Raw genomic sequence first — 21062 nt, forward strand, 5'->3', positions numbered from 1 at the left:
GTGAAATACATTATGAAGATTGGACAGATAAGGGGGAAGAGCTATTTGTTAAGCTACTGAACCTACTCTCTTAAGAATCTGAAAATGACCTATATACCTAGGCTCAACTTCTTGGTCTTAAGACTACGACCTACTCCAGTGGTTCGTGTAACCTTAAGAAAAATATGGTCACTCTCACTAAACTCTAAAGGTTTTCTTATCCTATCGGCATAGCTCTTCTGCCGGGTTTGGACCATTAGAATTTTTTCGCAAATGCTCTTAATCTATTCCGTCATTTCCTAAACTAATTCCGGTCCCAAAATACTGGGTTCTTTTCCTTCGCACTAACATAGCAGAAATTGATATTTGCGCTCGTAAGGTACTTCATACGATGCCATCTTGATATTTGCATGAAAGCTGTTGTTGTAAGAAAACTCTACAAGCAACAAGTATCTATCCCAACTTCTCTTTTTGTCCAATGCACAAGTCGTCATCATATTTTCCAGGGTCTGAATTGTTCTTTCTGACTGGCCGTCATTCTGTGGGGGTGATTAGCTGTGCTCATGTGTATAGGTGGGTTCCTAATAGATTCTAAAGTGAATCTCGGGTCTCTGTCAGACACAAGGTTGGATGGTACGCTGTGTAACCTGACTATTTTCTAAATATAGAGCTGTGCGAGTTTTTCTAGAGAATAATCCATCCGAATCAGTAGAAAGTGGGCAGACTTAGTTAATCTATCCATTATTTATAAGTTGTGCTCATTGTATTATGAAGTTCATTATTTATATTCCTAAACTTTTAAGATATTGGCACCAAATAAACTTAGAAAATATTTTGAAGTTAAGAATTTTTTTTTTTTGACATAATTGCTAATTGTGGTAGCACAAATAACTTTAACTACTAGCCTATTTTGTGCAACATTACAACTTTTTAAAAAATAGGAATAGAATACTTGAATTTTCTATGATATTTCTTCTTTAAGTATTGCAAAGTATTAGAAGCTGCAAATTAAAATTTTGTAAATAATCCACGTTGACCATAATTTACAAATTTGACTTCATAAATCACTTGATTGCATTATATGCAAGTTTCAAAGTGTTGCCTTTATAAAAATTTACACAAATATTTTTAATTATTTATGTAAAAAATTTTATGTTAAATGAAAGTTTTCGCATCTCTTTAAACAACACCGGCTGGTTCTTTTCTTCATCGTTAAAGAATGATCATAAAATATAATACCTACAAATAAATTAAATTAATATCTTATATGATCAAAAGTAAAATATGAGTTCATTTATTTTAAATTATTTAATGTATAAAAAATATTAATTTAAAAATTATTTTGAAAATTCTTGTATAAATAATCAAATTTAAAATAAATAGACTAAAACTTTTAGAAATTAAAATAATTATATATAAATAATTTAAAAATTTTCAAGAATTATTTTGAAATTTTTTAAATTATTTAGACATTATTTTATACTTTATTTTGAGAACTAATTTGTTTAAATTGAATATGTATATACTTAATAGCTACGTATGAGTTAGTATTCTATTTTTATGGGAATGGATCCTCTCCAGTTTTTTCAACACTTGACAAAATACAGTGCAATCTCTCACCTTTGATTTTAATAGTGAGACCACAAATAAATAAAAGAGAGAATGTGGTGAATGGTTAGATTAAATACTGCACACCATCTAGTTTTTTATTCACTGGAGAGGATCCACTCCCCTATTTCTATTGTCTCACAAAAATAAATATTAGAAAATGTTTTACTCATTTTAAAATTGGAGAGACTAAAATTAAAATTGTAGGACTGATAGGTAATTACACCAAATTTTTATGATTCCGGTTGTTCTTATTTTTTCTCGACTCGAACCAATCATAAGAGGAAGGAAAATACAAAAACCCTCAGTATTATTCTTACCTCACATGCCGGCATAGCAGGGCGCTCCCTTCCATTGCTTCCCCTTCACCACTAAACCAGCTCCGCCGAGCCACTCAATAATGGACCCTCCGATTCGTGACTCGGAGTCCAAACCTAAACCCCTCTCTGAAAACAAAGACGACGCCAACGTCGTCTTCATCGACACCAACCTCGATACTCACTTGGCCGTCCTCGTCTCCGATCACGATACCGTCTCCGACCTCAAAGGTCTTCCTTTCACACTTTTACTTTCTCTTTCTTCATTCTTCGGAGATTTATTATTTTTCAAATGCAGACTTTTTTCCCTCTCCAGTAGTGTTCTGAATGTTTATGACTTTGTGCAGCTGTTACGACGTTCTGCATTAGCACTCTCAATGTTTGAGAAAATAGATAGCTTCGTTTTCTAGGTTGTGTCCCCAAAGATGTTTGCTTTGTCTTTTTGTTTGTGTGTAGAAAACTAACTAAAATGTGTGTCTAGAAGTTTGGAACTGCAAAAACAAGAACAATCAGCCGTCTCGTTCATTGTTTTCATCTCCAAATACAAAAATAATAATTAAAAAAAAAGAATGGTTAAGCCCGGTTTAGTAGTTTTTTATCGAAAAATGCTTGCAGCCCTAATTGTATATATTTAGAGTAGAACTGTTCTTATAAGTACAATGCATGTTTTGGTTTTAGTGTTCCTTGGATTATGCACAATTGAATAGTTTTGTGAAATTCTGTATCGCCCAATTTTGAGAGTACTCATGGCGTGCTGCATGAGGTGTTCCAAAAGGATGAAGATATGCTGTGGTGCCACTGCTGCTATTGTGATTTTGTTGGTGGTGATCCTGGTGATCTTGATCTTCACTGTCTTCAAGCAGAAGGACCCTACCGTCACCTTGCAGTCTGTTAAGGTTAAAGAGGCGAGTTTGGTTACTTTCCCGATTGAGGCAATAAATGTGTCCTTGGGCATATTGCTCACAGTTGAGAACCCCAACTATGGAAGCTTTAGTTACCACAACAGCACGGCTTATCTTAATTATCGTGGGAAGCTTTTGGCTACTGCCCCATTGCATGAGGACACACTTCCAGCTCGTGGATCTCTGAACATCAGCACTACTTTGAATTTCTATGCAGATGACTTAATGAAACTTCTGGATTTAGTGGCTGATTTTGTTGAAGGTGTTATCAATTTTACTTCAACAACCACCTTGGAAGGGCGTGTCAAGGTGCTGAACCTCTTCAAGAAGAAAGCCACTAGTTCCTCCTTTTGTGATATCTCTGTATTCGTACATGACAAGAGTGTTAATTCTACTTGTGAAATAGATGTCAAACTTTGACTAATATTGCGTCGAGGCAGACAGCTCAAGTATTGTATTGTTCAAGTAGTTAGTGTCTAAGCAACCCTTAGTTTCTATCCCTCTTGCAGTGGATTTGATATTGTCTGTGTGACTTTTCCTTCTAAGATTGCTTTTGAAACCTCAAGTGCATAAAGGCAGGCTTCTCTAGTATATACTTCATAATGATTGTTATATTTAAAATCTCTTAGCATTTATAACTCGCTATTGTCTTCTCTGCTATACTTTTCTAATCATTGCTTAAATATGCACATAATTATTTCAGAGTTCTGACATTCTGTGTACATGGCATATGTATGAATTTTTTATATACAGAGCGAATTTTGTCAGAACACCCATCATGCTTTCCCAAACTTGGGCAGATACAGATTCATGCAATGAAGGTATATCGTAGTAGATCCTGTTGACTCTCTTTTGCTATTCAAGGTATGGTTGTATTCCTATTGATTATAACATTATTTTGCTAATTTGCAGGTAAAGCGCAAAGGGTACTTTTATCACCTATCTGATTCCATGTTTGTAAAAAGTGCCTTCTATGGTTTCAACAAGAGCTGGTTTCTTAGTGTGGATGCTTCTCCATTGGGCGAGCGTGGTCAAAATGATTGTTCTTCTGGTTCTCGTAGCCAGAAGATACTTCTTGGCAATTCAGATAATGCCTTGACTGGTTTGATCAATGATGAGAAAGATGAACATGATTTTGTGAATCCATCTGATAAAGCTGTTAAGGATGATAACGTTGTATGCGAGGATGAAATGTCAAAATCTGTGTCTAGTGCAAAGGAAAAACAGAAGAGTACAAGGAAAGAAGATGATACTCCGGAATATGATGCTTCTGTTTTTAGGCCAGGCAATGATACTATTCAAAGGGAGATTGAGGTTATGGCAGACCCTTCATTAAATGCAACCAAAGAAGTAATCATTGAAAGTGAAGTTTTAAAGGAGCATCAGCACAATGAATTCAATAATAATAACGCGACAATTGGCATTGGTACTGAGTCAATGAAAGAGGCTTCTGAACCTGTACGTGCTACAAATAAGCAGAAGAAAAGTAAGAGATCTTTGATTCATGATGCTGATGTTATGCAGAAGAAAGGGAAGAAGAGATCATCAAATTCTCATGAGACACATTTGACTTCATTCAGGAAAGATGCAGAAGCATATCCTTCCAACATTCAAGGGGGTGTTGAAGAGGAAGTTTATGAAGATGGTATAGTCTCTAAAGGTAATATACTACTCAAGGAACGGTTGAAAGTAGACATTATACTTGTCTTATTGGGTGGTAAACTTGTGTCATATTAATATGAATTTGATATGTATGTTTGTAATAATTGAAAAGCTATGTTACGAGATTGGAAGGCTATGCCTTATGGAGGACTTTCCCTCACAGACGTGTTGAGAGGTTGGAAAGCTATGATTTATAGATAAATCTTTTGTTTTGTTTTGATTTTGTATAGAGGAACCCTTATCCCCAATTTGTATTATCCTTCTCATTTTATTGAATCTCTCTTTTTCTTTTAATAAAAAAGATTAATAATTGAAATAAATAAATGTTAAATCTACTGATCCTTTATTATTTTTTTAATCCTTGGTAGATATCAGCATGAGCATACCTACGCTTGAAAAAATGGAGATTGGAACTGATGCATCCTTAGAAGGTATTCCATCTAAAGTAAAGAAGTCAAAAAAACACAACCGTACTGATGTCGAAACAAAATTACAACCTTCTGGTGTAAAGGAGCCAAAGGAACCCAAGCAGTTGAATGAAGATAATTTGAATATTGTTCTTGACCAGTGCAATGAAAGTAAGGTTGGTCTGACTGATAGAGCTGAAGGAAGAAGAGAAGTATTACAAGATGATCCTAAGCCAATGCAGTTGGAAGAGTGTACACCATCTGAACAGAATAATAACACTGAAGCAAATATCAAAGAATCAAATGTGACTCCAAAACCTGTTGATATGAATGAGATGGGTGAACCTGTAAAATCTGAGAAAAAGAAGAGAAGGAAGAGAAAAGATATGGATTTGGATGAGAGTACATCTAGAAAAGAGTGCACACCATCTAAACAGAATAACACAGATGCAAACGTCAATGACTTAAATGTGACTTCAAAAGTTGTGCTTGGAATAGAAAAATCAGAGAAGAAGAAAAGAAAGACAAGAAAAGATAAGGATTCAGATGTAGAAACAACAGTTGGGGAAGATATTGGCCCTACTGATGCTTCTGATAGCAAGATTGTTATTGTAAAGTCTCTTAAATCATCTGATTGTAATCCAGCATCGGGAGATATTGGAGCAGAGGAAAACCCTTTAAATCATACAGAAGTGGGAATTATACAGCAGGCAGAGATGAAAGGCCCTGTTGTTTCAGCTATTGAAAAGGATGATGCTTCTGGAGCTGATAATCCTGGTTCCTTGGAACAAATTGAAACTATAGCCAATGCTGAACATGTGGACAAGACACGCAGAAAGAAATCAAACAAGAAGCAAAGCACTAAATCAAAGAGTTCATCAAATATGCTAACAAACGATGTTAATCCAGCATCGGGAGATATTGGAGCAGAGGAAAACCCTTTAAATCATACAGAAGTGGGAATTATACAGCAGGCAGAGATGAAAGGCACTGTTGTTTCAGCTACTGAAAAGGATGATGCTTCTGGAGCTGATAATCCTGGTTCCTTGGAACAAATTGAAACTATAGTCAATGCTGAACATGTGGACAAGACACGCAGAAAGAAATCAAACAAGAAGCAAAGCACTAAATCAAAGAGTTCATCAAATATGCTAACAAACGATGTTAATCCAGCATCGGGAGATATTGGAGCAGAGGAAAACCCTTTAAATCATACAGAAGTGGGAATTATACAGCAGGCAGAGATGAAAGGCACTGTTGTTTCAGCTACTGAAAAGGATGATGCTTCTGGAGCTGATAATCCTGGTTACTTGGAACAAATTGAAACTATAGCCAATGCTGAACATGTGGACAAGACACGCAGAAAGAAATCAAACAAGAAGCAAAGCACTAAATCAAAGAGTTCATCAAATCTGCTAACAAACGATGTTAATGATAGTCAGAAGCCATCGCCATCTTCTGATATTGGAACACTTGCTAGCCCTAATGTGTCCCTGTTTCCATCAAATACTGCTGAAGGAATTGACAACCTGGCTCCTGTTGAAGCTAATGATGCTGCTAAAGATTCAACATTTTCATGTGAAGAGAAAGATGAAAAGAATTTGGAAGCATCTTTGGAAGATGACAGGGTTAATGTTGAGCAACAATCTCCATCCCAGCAAGTGCAGCACAGAAGTCACCTTGATAAGATGGTACCAAATGTGCGCAAGACAAAAAGAGACGCAAAGTTGTCTAGTCAGTCTAACAGTGATATATCCTCAATTAGAGAAAAAGGAAAGCCTCGAGCCAGTGCTCCCGGAAAAAGCATGGATTTAACAGAGATGGAAGGCACTGTTGTTTCAGCTACTGAAAAGGATGATGCTTCTGGAGCTGATAATCCTGGTTCCTTGGAACAAATTGAAACTATAGCCAATGCTGAACATGTGGACAAGACACGCAGAAAGAAATCAAACAAGAAGCAAAGCACTAAATCAAAGAGTTCATCAAATCTGCTAACAAACGATGTTAATGATAGTCAGAAGCCATCGCCATCTTCTGATATTGGAACACTTGCTAGCCCTAATGTGTCCCTGTTTCCATCAAATACTGCTGAAGGAATTGACAACCTGGCTCCTGTTGAAGCTAATGATGCTGCTAAAGATTCAACATTTTCATGTGAAGAGAAAGATGAAAAGAATTTGGAAGCATCTTTGGAAGATGACAGGGTTAATGTTGAGCAACAATCTCCATCCCAGCAAGTGCAGCACATAAGTCACCTTGATAAGATGGTACCAAATGTGCGCAAGACAAAAAGAGACGCAAAGTTGTCTAGTCAGTCTAACAGTGATATATCCTCAATTAGAGAAAAAGGAAAGCCTCGAGCCAATGCTTCCGGAAAAAGTATGGATTCAGCAGATCATCTTCCAATATCAAGCCCAACGATGAAAGGTTCCAAGAAAGTGATTCACAAGAAAGCAGGAAAATCTTTAGTGAATAATGCCAGGGAAGTAAAGGGTAAAACAAATCAGAAGAAGAGCTTGTTATCAGGAGCAATCTTCAAAGATGATAGCAGTGACACTTCTAAAGATGCAGATAAAGTTGATATGTCTGATGCCAGCACTAAAAGTCCATCTGCAAATTCACTCTTGTCTGATTTTTCAGATGGTGATATCAGCGAAGGTCAGGAATCACAATCAAATTGTATCTGAAATATCATATTGTAATTGAGAATCTGCCCTTATGTTAGATGATACATTGCATATAATTTTTTTTTTCTCTATGCTTGTGGATTGTGGACTTTCTGACACTGATAATTTTTTATCATTCTGAAGTTGAACATGTAGGAAATTGATTATTGAATTTTGTCCTACTATGTTCTTTTTAATAGCTGGAAATATCTAGGTGCTCATTTATTATGGTTGATTGTTTGCGGATGTTATCCTTGGAAGTTGAGAAGAAAAGCTTGTTTCTTCCCCGCTTATTTTGAGCATTTTTAAGTTATGTTCTCATGTTTTTAATTAGTCAGTGTTTTGTGATGAATGGATGGCCACCATGGATAAATTCAATTCAGATTTTTGTAATTAGGACTTGTCCGTTTCTATTCCGAGATATTGTATGTCCAAGGTATGAAACCATTTAGCATAGTCAACTATCCTCTTATAGATTATTTTGGGGACAATATTTTTCTTTCAACTAACGAGGACACTTGAGGTAGCTGTGTTTTTATCTTATATTCACTTAGTCCTAAACATCATGTTGGTTCTAATATCTTCAAATTCCTGTCTGCTAATTGTTATATCATCTTCACCCATACTGATTGTTGCATCTGTTTTTGTGTGCGCATAAAGTTGGTGATATAGAATTAGAATAAGTGTCCTTGATGATTCTTGTGCCGATTTCACTCACATAGAAATAGCACTTTCCTGAAATTTGGAACTAATTATCTTTTTGAATAAAATTTGTTCAGATTCACATGGTGGGAAAAGACTGGAAAGTGGTGAACAAAATGATTTTAATGGAAGGTACGGTAGTGAATTGTATTTCTGCGGCTATAAGCAGCAAAGTCCCTCCCCCCTCTCTCTCTCTTTCTCATTATTTTCATTGTGTAGATTCTTGAATCTTGACACTCTAGTATTAAATTTGACCGACTTTAAGCCGAACTTATAGTTGACAAAGAAGATTATGGATTTATGGTTATCATATTAACGGCATTTGATTAATCAAATGGTGCTGAATAATCATGAAACAAAGAATTATAAGGGGCATTTGGAAATAGCTGGCAAGATCATGCTGCTCAAAATTGTTAGTTTGAAATTATGAACTTCCACTCTTTCACCATAATTACATCATTGCAGCAAACCGTAGGTGTTTCAGAGGCTTCGCGATGTTTTGGTTAAAATTTCATCAGGCATATTTGTATGTTACATAATTAACATATCAGCAAATTGAGTTATGAAGCATTTTACATTATGCAGCATGTCAAGCATTAAAGGGAAGCCGATTGATCATGTTTTCAGAAGTTCGAGCAGGTATAAGAAGGCCAGAATAACGGCATCTCAGTTGGAAGAATCTGAAAGCCAACCGGAGTTTGTTCCAGATAGCCTTGCTGAGTAACATGTAATCTCAAGTTTCAGCTGAAAAGGGGAGAAGAAACACCACTTAACCACAGCATTGTGGTCCTTTTTAGTGTTCTATTTTTACTTATGGATCATGTATCTAGTTGCCTCCAGTTTTTGTTGCTGCTGATACTGGGTTTAATTTAATTCCTTTTTTGCTTCTCAGTATCTTTCCAAACACAAATTGATGTTGAAGTTCTTCACTATTGTTACCTGTGCTCTCTTTTGTCAAAAATACTTCAAATTTATTGATATATGATGCAAGATGTTTTGAGCCATTTGCAAACCATTAGGAAGTGTAATATCCCGTCTGTTTCACAAGAGTCAAATAAACTAAACAGCATTGTAATAGAAGGAACAGAAAATTTACATACTAGAAGATGACTCTAGAGTGACTAAATTAGATTCATCTGGAATAGCTCAAGATTATTTTGAAGAGTGGTTTAGATCTTCTAATCCGCGAGATCCGACGGAGGAACTAGAAGATATTCCGGTGAAATTAGACACCACTAACAATATGCTGTCTAGAACAGTGACTGAGAAAGAGGTCAAGGAAGTAGGTCACACCAATTAGTCTAAGTAGTGTTTTTTAAAATATTTTCCAAAATTTTGATTCACATATTTGCAATATGTTATAAATAAAGCGACCAGTGATAACCAAAGTGTTTTCATTAAAAATCGACTCATTATTGTTAATGTTTTAATTGCTCATGAGTATATACATTGTCTTAAGAACAAGACCTAGCACTCAAACTGGAAAGAAAAGAAAAGAAAAGTTTGATAATATGCAGCATCCATTCATCCAGTGATTACATACAAAGTTACAAGCGAGTTGATACAATAAAGCATTTGATGAAGCTTGAACAAAAAAGGTGAGAGTCACTGAGATCTCATCCTGTTGAGTTGGTTCAAAGCAGGCTGCAAGATATTGTAAAGAACCCAAAGAATTGCAGGTGCCACAACAAACAGCAGAAGCTGACCCCTGTTGTCACTCGCAGCATCAGCAGCAATCATTCCCAAATCATTGCTAACTGCCGCTGATGCCTCGGGTGTCCACAAAATCCCTGATGCTGAAAGCCCACCAAGCCCAAGCCCAAGCCCAACAATGACCCCTTTGCTGCTCCTCATGCGGTTCAGTTGGTTAAGTGCTGGCTGCAGGATGTTGAAAAGAACCCATGCAATTGCCGGAATTATGGGCAGCAACAGTGCAAGCCCACGGTTGTCGCCGTCTGCTATGTCGGCGATTTGCTGTGCGGCGAAGGCGGCGTCGGAGGCTCCAAGGGTGGAGAAGATAGCACCAGCTATGGCAGTTCCTGCCATGGAAGTTGAAAGGTTGACGGGATTGGAGCTTTTTGTGGTGGCAATTCCCTTTGGGAGATTCTCAAGGGAAAGGAGGGAAAAAGTGGGCCTTGAAGAAGAAGGTGTGGGCTTTGGAAACTTGGGTGAGTTTGTGTTAAGGCACTTTGCATTAACCATGGCCATTGTTGCTATTGTTGCTGCCATTTGATGAGAACCTGAAAGCTTTCTTGCTATTGTTGTAAGATGAGAACCTGAAGTGGAAACTTTTTTGAGTGTTGAATTGTGACTAGGATTTGGAATATTAGAAGGTAAGGCTTAGTTGGAGAATTTTGGACCAATGAGATTGTGATCTCTGGATTCTTCTCTTATCACAACAATGCTATTTGGGCTCGTTTGGACCTCATGTTCCTTAGCTTCTTATCACTTCACATGCTTGCACAAAATGCAATATATCATTTCCCTCTTTTGTTATTTTTACTTTTTTTTTTTATACATTAACAATGAATTATATCATATAATATATATATAATTCTTTTATAAGAAATATATATTGATATCAACAAAATAATGGGAAAAAATAAATACAATTTATTGCATTAATTAAGTATATTTTTATATTATCATTGTAATTTGAAACGACAACTTTTTTTTTTCTAATGTGTAATAATTACTATTAAAAAATATTTTGTAAAATATAATTTAATTTATATAAAATAATATGAAGTCAACCGTAGCTTAAGGTAGAATTCACCAAAAATTTATAAATGGACTAGAGAGTAGTTTGTTTTATTCTTATAGAAAAATGTAAGTAGAAGCCACCACGAGGGAAATGTCATCTAGACATTTTTCAAGGCATGGAAAATTGGAAATGCATGTTTTCTCTCTTCTTCTAACATACTAATATAGTAATGGGTCGCATTAATGTACAGATCAAAGTTATACAGATATACAGATTTTTTTTATTTTATTTCATGTAATAACACGTGTTGGTCTCATATTGCATGCAGCTGGCTCAGAGGAGGTGGTGGGAGCTGATGTGAGGTGCGACGGTTTGGTGGGGTGAAGTTGAACGGGTTCTGAAGGTTACGCATTCCGTTGGTTGGAGGCTCTCATCATGGACCTTGTTTGGGCCGAAAAAAAAAAAGGATGAAATCTATCACTTGGTTCTTCACTTTGATAGTGTACTAACAGGGAACGAAATCCCTAGGTTCAGTGCGGAGGACCGCCGTCCCTAACACTCACACTAATAAACTATTCTTACATACACTGCACGGCTAATATAACTAATATAGTAATATTATTTTTATAATAATAATTAATGACTTAAATAACTAATTAATTATATAACCAAAAATTAAAAATTATATAATATTCAACAACAATAATATTTATTTATTAATTAACACTACGGCTAACTAATATATATATTATTTTAAATAGGCTAAATATTTCTACACATTAACACATAACTAACGTAATTATAACAAAATTAACTCATTAATTACTCAAAATAGGTTAAATTTATTTAGGAAAAAATCTCACAATTAAACTTCACAATTATTAGTGATGTTTATTATATTTTATATTTATTATAGTCTATCAATATTTTTTTTATAATAATTTTTAATTTATATCTAATAAAATTAAATTATTTATAAAAATATAGCATATTTAATAAGTATAAAATTATTTTGCCTTTTAATTTAGACATATTTATAAAATTATTTATATGCACTTAAATATATCATAAAACACACAGTAGTGTTTAATTTCAATTTCATTATCTTCATATCTTCTGTAAGGGGTGTAACTAACCGAATTGGTCCGAAATTTACTGCAAAATCATATCGAATTTTATAGCAGTTGATTCATAAACAGGAAAAGATCGCTCTCTGTTGATTTATTTGAGTTAAACCGATTGGTTCGGTTCGGTTCACAATTGGCTCCTTGAAGACCGAACCGAGCCGAACCGAATCGCAAGTGTCATTCAAAGTGTCTTAGTTTTCTTTTTTTGTTAGCAATTTTAAACTGTATTCCTTGGTATGTTTTACTGTCGGGTTAAGTTGAAATTGTACATCTCATTGGACGCCATATACTATTGTTATTTTAAGTTTACTCAGGGTTTTAAACTTCATTTTACGGTGACTTAAGTTATGATTATTAGGCATTAAATACCCGAAGTAATCGACTGAACCGATCCACTGTCGGTTTTGTTCGGTTCGTTGCCCATAACGCAGCAACCCAACCTGTTGCCATCACTTCAGGACCGTACAGGCCGGTTCAGTTGTTTTACGGTCCAAAATAATAACAAACCGACCCGATTACACCCTTACAACTAATATCCTTCTTCTTCAATGACCAAACCTCAGATACAGTTATAGTCACCAATAACACCATAATTTCACTAATTTTGGAGTTTTCTCCCAAACGGTTCGGTTGAACCAATTTTAACCGATTCCTAGAAGTTTTCACATGCTTTGACCGACTTTGACCGGTTCTAACCGACTTTGACCGGTTCTGTTCCTTATGCTGTTCCACGATTGCACCATACCAGTTGCGAGTCCGGTCCACCTTTTTTTGCAGTCGAACAGGCCAGTCCGGACCGATTCTTACAACTATGCCGATTCATTTAACCTTTCTTGCGTTCCACCAAAAGTCATGTCGTCTCTTTTCTCCCAGCACTCCTACTCTTCGGTCACATCATCCAACAACGAAGAAAGAAGGAAACGGAAGGTGCAGAAGCTACGGTGGGTTGTAGAACAAAAGGCGTGTTCCCGCATCCATCCAACAAGAAAGGGCTAATACAAAGAGCCTAGTCAGACTAACGTCAGAGCACATCAAAAACTATTTTCCCTCATTTGTGCTGCACCAAGGATCCAAAAAGAAATCTACCAAGACTCAGGCACAAATCAAGCAATGAGGGAGAAATCAAAGTCAAATCCGGACAGTAGAAGATCCACGGTCCAAATCCAAACTTCGAGCCAAAGCAAAACTCTATGTGCTAGATTCAAGAAACTTGAAAAAAAAGGATGAGAATCTATGGGTAACATGCATGCAATAGATTTGGATCTCTCTCTCCTCACTGACGAAGTCGCTGCGGCTCTGATGCAACACAACAACACAGTACGGGTTTTGAACTTGCTTCAACCTTGGAGGGTCCAGTCTTCTATAATAACGGTGAACGGCTGATAGTGGACTGCAAGATAGTAAGAATCAAAACACAGGATTCACATCTCATCGCTGCCTCAGTTGTTTGAGTTCTTCTCCTTCATGGTTCTCATTGTTATTTCTTTTTCTCATTTTGGTCTGTCTGAGTCTCATCGAAATTCTCCAAACATGGTGAGGTTAGTCGGAAACTGCCGATGAGAGATAAAGGACAGTGACTTACACTTGAAGAAAATGCCGCCAGATGTTCCTGATTTTCTTTATACACCTTTCTGTTTTGTTTCATGCTCATATGGAGATTCCCTTGCAAGTTGGGTTAGCTCTTGGCTGTTGAAAGCTACGACGAGTCCTAGTCAAATTCAAATTTGGTCATAATCTGGATTAGTCCCAGATAGGATTTGGTAGATCCTATTCAAAACATTGGTGTATGTAATTCAGTGAAAAAGTTATTCAAATTTCATCAGCATTGTGACGGAGACTGAATGTATGCTACATTGCATTTAGTAGCTAAAGCAAGATACATCTAGGTGTAACTTATACTGCTGTATTTCATTTCTGTTTCTGTTGCTGAGACGACAAAAATAAAGTGTCTCTAAACCCAACACGAGACAAAATTAACAAAAATCTCCTAACTTCCTCTGAAAATGCAACAAGTAAGATTCAGAAGAAACGGCTGCTGATTGCTAACATACAGCCCCCTCTTCTCTTAAGTACTGATAGCCATCAAAGTTTAATTTTAATACATTGACAATGTCAATATTTTTGTACAGTGGGTCAATTGCATTATTACATTTACATGACTATTCATACTATTAATGTAAAATGTAATTATTTCTCTTGACATATCACTATATAATTAGATGCACATGAAAAATTATTAATGGTAAAATACTATTTTATTCTTTTAGAATTAAATAAAAGGTATTTTCACTATTGTTAATATTAAATTTCAATTCATAATTACTGACATAATCTTTGAACTTCAGTAATAATTTAGTATTTTTTAAATTATTTCTTAACGGAATATGTTAGTGCTTTAGGAATAAACTAAAACCTATATCAATTTTTTAAAATTCAATCATCGAATATTGTTTTTGTATTTTGAAAAATAATTATCAAGGTGTTGTCATATTTTTAAAAATTAAAATTTAATATTTTCATAGGCATGTTTTTAAAATATGTTTCATGTGACATTTTCATATTACCTGTTTTCTGTATTAATTTTTTAACTAATCCTTTTCTAATTTTATTTAAATTTTATACAAGAGAAAAAAAGATTTTTACAGTTTCAGCTTGTATTTGCAATTAATTATATTCATAATAAAAGAACAACCTGAACTACTTTCAACATGCTGTTTCGTCTTTATTTTTTCCTAGTTCACTCCACTAGCTTTGCATGCATATTGTTTTTGGCAGCCTCATATTTCCCCTGAAAGAGAACTTCTTTTCCGGTTTGAATAATGCTACAACTCTTACTCCCTAAACCCATTAACAGCCCATTGCCCATGCACCCTTGGTCCAAACTCCTGTCTCCAATCCATATTGACTTGCCGTTACGGGGTCCACTTCCGAAGCCCATTACGGGCTTCCCTCACTCTGGCTAGCTGGTGCGGCTCCTACAACATCCAGCCTCGACAAGGAGTCTGACACCACTGCCAAGCTGCTCCCCATCAAGGATCATCATGCCATTTGTCACTACAACCTTCTCCAAAGAGAAATCTGTATACATTAAATCTGTATGCTATAATTTCCCTATAGGGTAATATATAAGCGGTATTAGGGATATTTCAAGGGATGGAAATGCATATTTTCTCTCAGTTTTTATTTTTTTTTAATCTTTCAATTTAAATTCAATGTATAACTGGTATTTGCTTAAAATATCTTTATACTCATAGTGCATGAAACTAATCCAAGTTTAAAAGTTTACACTATATCCGGGTTAGTGGATAATCTATAAGCCTCATAAACCATATATCCGGGTGAAGAATCCTTTAGTAAAATGTGTTAGGGTGTGCGTGAGTGTGTGTATGAGTTGTATGTCAAAAGAAATAAACACATTGGCCACAAATCTCATGCCATGTTTTCCATGCCACCAAGTTGCAGCAAGTGTTAGGCATGTCTAGCAGAGGCTCCATCTTGTAGGAACACTAAGCAAGAGATGATGACTAACATAAGAATGCGACAAATCTCTTTCATTTGTTAACATACTTATAAAGTACACATCTGAAAAACATAACACACTCTAATATTAAATTTGCCTTTTAAGCTGTGTCTATTCTTAAAACCGATGTATATATATATTCAGATGAACGAATAATAAATAATTATTTCTAAGATTAGCTTTCACTCTCTTACACTAGTGTAGCTCAGTAAAGCAATGATGTTCGCATAATTTTTTCTTGGTACGGTTCTAAGTTCTAAGTTCTAACCCGTATCATTTTTTTTCTCTGTTGGTCTGAAACCTATAAATCTAACCAATATAAAATCAAGATAGAAACAAGCAGTCTAAACAATATTGTCACAAAAGAAAAAAATAATAATAAAATTCCATAAATCTTGTGTGTGTATTCATTGAATAACTCGCCACCATCTTTTGACCTATGCTTATGAAGTAATGTATGATCCACATCCATTCCTAGTTAAGCTGAGATGTACAATGATTTAATGGGGGAAAATCTGGGTTTCTAAAGGAAAGAACAAAAAAAATTTCCTGTTACTAACATCACATAGGCTTCAAAAATCATTGTCTCTATTTTCACGTTATTATCATAGGATAATGTACAACATGCCAGAGAATCTAGGTAACTAAGTTTAAACTAAATAAATAAATAAACAAATTCTTATCTATATCCTGGTCTTGATTGATCTTCAAACAAGTCCTCTGGGGGGTCATAGATGATCATATCTGGGAAAATCTCCAAGAAGTCATCTTTTACTTTCTCTCTCAATTCTGGGTAAGGAAGAAGCCCTTTTAATATCACGCGAAACGGCAGTGAAAGAGGGGGCTCAGGAGATTGTCTCATTTTTTCATATATGTCCATTGCCTCCGACAGCAATCCGCTATCTAGAAAAGCTCTAATGATGTCTCCGAATGTATGCTGATCAAAGAGGACATGCTCGCTTTCCAAATCTTGCCATACCCTCTTTGCTTCTTCCACTCTTTTGTTTCTTGCCAGCATCATAAGCATGTCCCTGTAAAAGAACATGTCTGGCCGGTACCATATTTCTTTGCGCACTATATCATACAACTGAGAAATGAATGATTTGTCAGAAAAAGGATACGGACATAATAAAGGGCAAAACTCTTTCAATATGAGCAACCATTAGCCGTTGCCGATCAAAATATCAGAATAAATACCATAACTAAATCTAAATCATCAGTTCATCACCATGTATTCAGTAATTAAAATGAGTATTAAAAGGTAAATAAATTGCTCTCATAGTTTCATTGAGGCTAAACAGGCGATATTTAAGAGCATGAAACAAATTTCAATACAACCAAATATATTGCCCGAATGACTTAAAGAAATTAGTATACGAAAGAAGCTGAACAATTGATTTCTGAAATTAAATTTCAAAATAAATAAACTTCCAGTTCATCTTGTAGCAATGAACTTGCCATAGCATCAAACTTAGGATTAGTTTGGTAACTTTTCAAAAGTGGCTTATAAAAGCTAGCTTTTAAAAGATAGCCTTTTTAAAAGTTGTAGCATCTATGTTTGGTAAAATAAATTAAAAATGGCTTTCAATAAACACAAGCAACAACAATTACGTTTGGTAAAATAGCTTTTAAAATTTAAAATTACTATCATAGACATAGATGTAAGTTAAATTTGGAAATTAAAAGCACCCCTATTTTTTAAAAGCTGCAAGCACAAGCACATGGTCTTTTTGATTTACTAAACACAAAGCAAAAGGGTTAGCAACAACAGTTGGACCAGAATTGACAAAAAGAGATATTAATGACCAATAAAGGATGGAATCTGGGAGGAAAATATAAACAGGGATATGGCCCAATAACTAAATCCATTCACATAATGATAAAAGTGTTAAATTGTAACTTGAAAATCAAGAATCAAGACTTCAAATTGGAAAAACAGCCTATGTATTTATCGGTGTAAGGTTGTGTACTACCCTCTAGGCCTCTACCAACCCCATCAAGTGGGAGTCTTGCACATTGAGACACCCATTTCTAATCAATGTTCATGTTTTCTCTGCAGTTTATCAAGCTTCATACCACACCCCGGCAAAGTCAATAAACAAAACACTTTAGTGAAGTTATATATATATATATATAGAGAGAGAGAGCGAGAAATTCGATAGATATGGGAAAACTATAACAAGTTATTGGAAAAAAAAAAACTCTCCATAAGAATACACAAACAAAACAAGAAAAAAGAAACAGCAAACACCATAACTGCCTAAAACCCTCCTACGAAAACCTCCTTCAATAAAACAACTGCAATAAAAAATAAGCAGAGAAAACAATCCTTTTCCCCTTGAAAAAGCTTTTTCTCTTACTACTACTACTAAATAATAATAATAATAATAATAAACTTAATTATGCCTTCTAAATGAAGAGGTGAGTGTTGACCACTCAAACCCACTAGCATTTCTAGAAGGCCTAACAGAAATTACTGCCTCATTCAAATACTAGCAAAACACTTTAGTGAAGTTATATATATATATAGAGAGAGAGAGAGAGAAATTCGATAGATATGGGAAAACTATAACAAGTTATTGAAAGAAAAAACTCTCCATAAGAATACACAAACAAAACAAGAAAAAAGAAACAGCAAACACCATAACTGCCCTAAAACCCTCCTACGAAAACCTCCTTCAATAAAACAACTACAATAAAAAATAAGCAGAGAAAACAATCCTTTTCCCCGTGAAAAAGCTTGTTCTCTTACTACTATTACTAAATAATAATAATAAACTTAATCATGCCTTCTAAACGAAGAGGTGAGTGTTGACCACTCAAACCCACTAGCATTTCTAAAAGGCCTAACAGAAATTACTGCCTCATTCAAATACTAGCAAGCCAGAATTTGCATTTTCAGAACCAACATCAATTAAGTTTCCACCTAAAGAAATTAATTTAGTCCTCTATTATGTATTTTGACAGTCCAAACGCAAACTATCATTACACTCTACGAGCTTCCATCAAACTCAAGAAACTATTACTGCACTCTTTTTTTTTTCAAAATTATTACAGCTCTATTTGAGCATTTGTTGGTAAAGGAAAGATAACATTTTACAGGCATGATCAAACAATGTTATAGAGCCAAATCTATTGCAAAAACATCATTGCTGCAGAACTGAAATATAAGAGCATACTGTCATACTGAATATTTTTTTAATAAAAGAAGAGCATCATTAAGATTTTAGACTGAAAGAAAAATAATACAAAAAGATAGAAGGATAAGAAATCCTCCTTACAAGAGCAAGAAAAACAAAAAAGAACTAAAAGAAAAAGTCAATTCTAAAGTGTCACTTCCCAATCACTCAACAGATATGAGAGGGAAAGTTTAATAATGAGCTTTACACCAAATAGAGGCTAAGCATCTAATCCTTTCCCAAAAAACTTGCTTGTCTGAAAAATCTATTATTGAAGTTGCATGAATTACACTCAAACCAATTAGGACAAACAATAACGCATACTACCATTATGTTCTGACACTATTGAAATCTTAAACAAATCATTTTTTACACATTAAACCAAAAAAAATGGGGCTCGGGAATCAAAACTACGCTAAGACCACCTCAGCACATCCCCATATAAGTCAGTATGACAACAAATTACAACTTATTCCCTTTCTTTGTTGACAAAAAGAAGATTTCCTTATGATTCTACCACTTCTCTCCGACAAATTGCACCAAATCACTACGAATACTGAAGACACCTATATTAGATATATAATCATTAATGTGCCTCTATGTAACAACTTAAGTTTTTGGGATAAATGGTTCTGGTTATCAAAGATTCTATTGAACAATAGGTCTAAAGCTTGATCCTTGTTATTCCAAAGATGGACCTATGCTAATTCATGCTTTATACCCAAGATGGAATCTTGTGTGAGAGACATATTAGATATATAACCATTCATAAGCCTCTATCTAACCACATAAACTTTTAGGATAAGTGGTTCCATGACAACCCAAAGGGCATTGCATTCTTTATCCTTCCATCCTCCCTAATTCTCTAAAACGAAATATCATCACATTTAATAATATCATACGCCCACACTTATCCAAGGAGAATTCAAAAATTTCTAAACAAAACTAACCATCCCTAGCAATGGCAATACAACTAAATGAAGAACTGGAAACAGTCTCAAACTCTCACTAACTACCTTAAGTTTCAAACTCTCCATAACCTGCATACTGAATCGAATTTCCCTCTTAATTGTAAGCTGAAAGACCAAAGAAACTGTACCAACGTGGGTTTAGGTGAGCAAAATCGCAACCTTTCGTCATATTCAGGAGGAAAATCAAATCAAGTTCTAACCTAATAACCGTACCAGTAACGAAGTTGCATCATATAAAAATAAATAAAAAAAGAAGAAGAAACCTTCATGGAGAGGAAGACCTGGTCCTGTCTCTGGAACTCGGCGAGGACGGCAACAAGGTCCGACTTGAGAAGGCGAGAGACGTGCGACGCCACGAAGCGGTCGAGGCGGAGCGGATCGGAGCGAAGGCGCTTGAGTTCTTTAGCGGCGATGAGGGCTTCTTTGCCCATCTCTTTCTTGCGCCTCCATATGGACAGGCTTGGTTTGGACGCCGAACCGGAAACGAACTGGCGAGGGTGTAAGGCGGTTCGGGTGGCCAAAGAAGCAGCTCTTCGTACTGCACGACGCAGCATAATGATGATACGAGCACTGCTGCTTTGATGGTTGATTGTTTTCTCTTTTGCTGCACCTGGTGGGGGGTTTTGATTTTTCTTTTCCTTTTCCTTTTCCTTTTCAAGTGAGGAAAATTCAGCAGCTTTGGGAGGGTTTTTTGTTTTCCAGGGATTTTGCAGTTGGGGTGGGCAAGGGGGGTTTGAGAAAGAGTGGAATACAATTAGAGATTCAAATTAGATTAGGTTAGATACTTAGATTAGAAACGAAATTTGACAAACTTTTCATAATTTTTTAGTATTTGGATATTTTTGGAGTAAATTTTAAGTGGTTTTTGAGATTTGTCCGATTACCAAATGTAATTTTCGATATTTTAATTTTATTATTGTAGTTTATCAAATAGAGTTCCAGACATCATTTTTGATAATGAGTAAGTTATCACAGCGCTCATGTGACATCATTTTACTACGCTAGAGCATCTTTTCACTATTCTTCTTTTTCATCCTTTCCTTTCGCACCAAAGTTCCACGGCAACAACCTCCTACCTTGACCATACCTTCCTTATGCTTCGACAACTTATACTTCAATTTCGACAACAACAGACACTTTCTGCCAACAGCGGAGTCAGCATTGGCATTGCTAATACTGAGAGCATCATCCACAGAAAAATGCAAACCCATCGGAACTAGAAAGGTCAAGGCTGTCTTTGGGGTCCTCAGCAAGAAATTCCCACAGTCCACACCTCCTACTTTCCATTCCCTCCACTTGAAACATTACCTTCTTCACC

At 35.4% G+C, this 21062-nt stretch overlaps 3 protein-coding genes across 5 annotated transcripts; 1 reads left to right on the forward strand and 2 right to left on the reverse strand.

Moving 5' to 3' along the window:
- Positions 1-1834: 1834 nt before the first annotated feature.
- On the forward strand, positions 1835-9258 carry LOC112785512 (uncharacterized). Of its 2 annotated transcripts, none has more exons than XM_025828975.3 (6): positions 1835-2135; positions 3560-3627; positions 3719-4466; positions 4837-7533; positions 8321-8375; positions 8829-9258. In XM_025828975.3, the coding sequence occupies exons 1-6, from the start codon at positions 1988-1990 to the stop codon at positions 8965-8967; spliced, it is 3855 nt and encodes a 1284-aa protein (XP_025684760.1). In that variant the 5' UTR covers positions 1835-1987; the 3' UTR covers positions 8968-9258. The 2 variants fall into 2 exon arrangements, with proteins under 2 accessions (XP_025684760.1, XP_029152353.1); XM_029296520.2 differs by having other exon boundaries at positions 8871-9258.
- Positions 9259-9745: 487 nt separating this feature from the next.
- LOC112784081 (photosystem II reaction center proteins PsbY, chloroplastic) lies at positions 9746-11396 on the reverse strand. The gene has a single exon (XM_025827194.3). It carries the CDS (start codon positions 10470-10472, stop codon positions 9849-9851), a length of 624 nt encoding a protein of 207 aa, XP_025682979.1. The 5' UTR covers positions 10473-11396; the 3' UTR covers positions 9746-9848.
- Positions 11397-15967: 4571 nt separating this feature from the next.
- LOC112784098 (pentatricopeptide repeat-containing protein At1g62350) lies at positions 15968-20642 on the reverse strand. 2 transcript variants are annotated; one of them, XM_025827215.3, is made up of 2 exons: positions 20026-20642; positions 15968-16681 (listed from the first exon to the last, which is right to left on the reverse strand). In XM_025827215.3, the coding sequence occupies exons 1-2, from the start codon at positions 20296-20298 to the stop codon at positions 16274-16276; spliced, it is 681 nt and encodes a 226-aa protein (XP_025683000.1). In that variant the 5' UTR covers positions 20299-20642; the 3' UTR covers positions 15968-16273. The 2 variants fall into 2 exon arrangements, with proteins under 2 accessions (XP_025683000.1, XP_025682998.1); XM_025827213.3 differs by having other exon boundaries at positions 20008-20529.
- Positions 20643-21062: the final 420 nt, after the last annotated feature.

This window comes from Arachis hypogaea, chromosome 20 (genome assembly GCF_003086295.3).
Source record: "Arachis hypogaea cultivar Tifrunner chromosome 20, arahy.Tifrunner.gnm2.J5K5, whole genome shotgun sequence".
Classification (NCBI taxonomy): domain Eukaryota; kingdom Viridiplantae; phylum Streptophyta; class Magnoliopsida; order Fabales; family Fabaceae; genus Arachis; species Arachis hypogaea.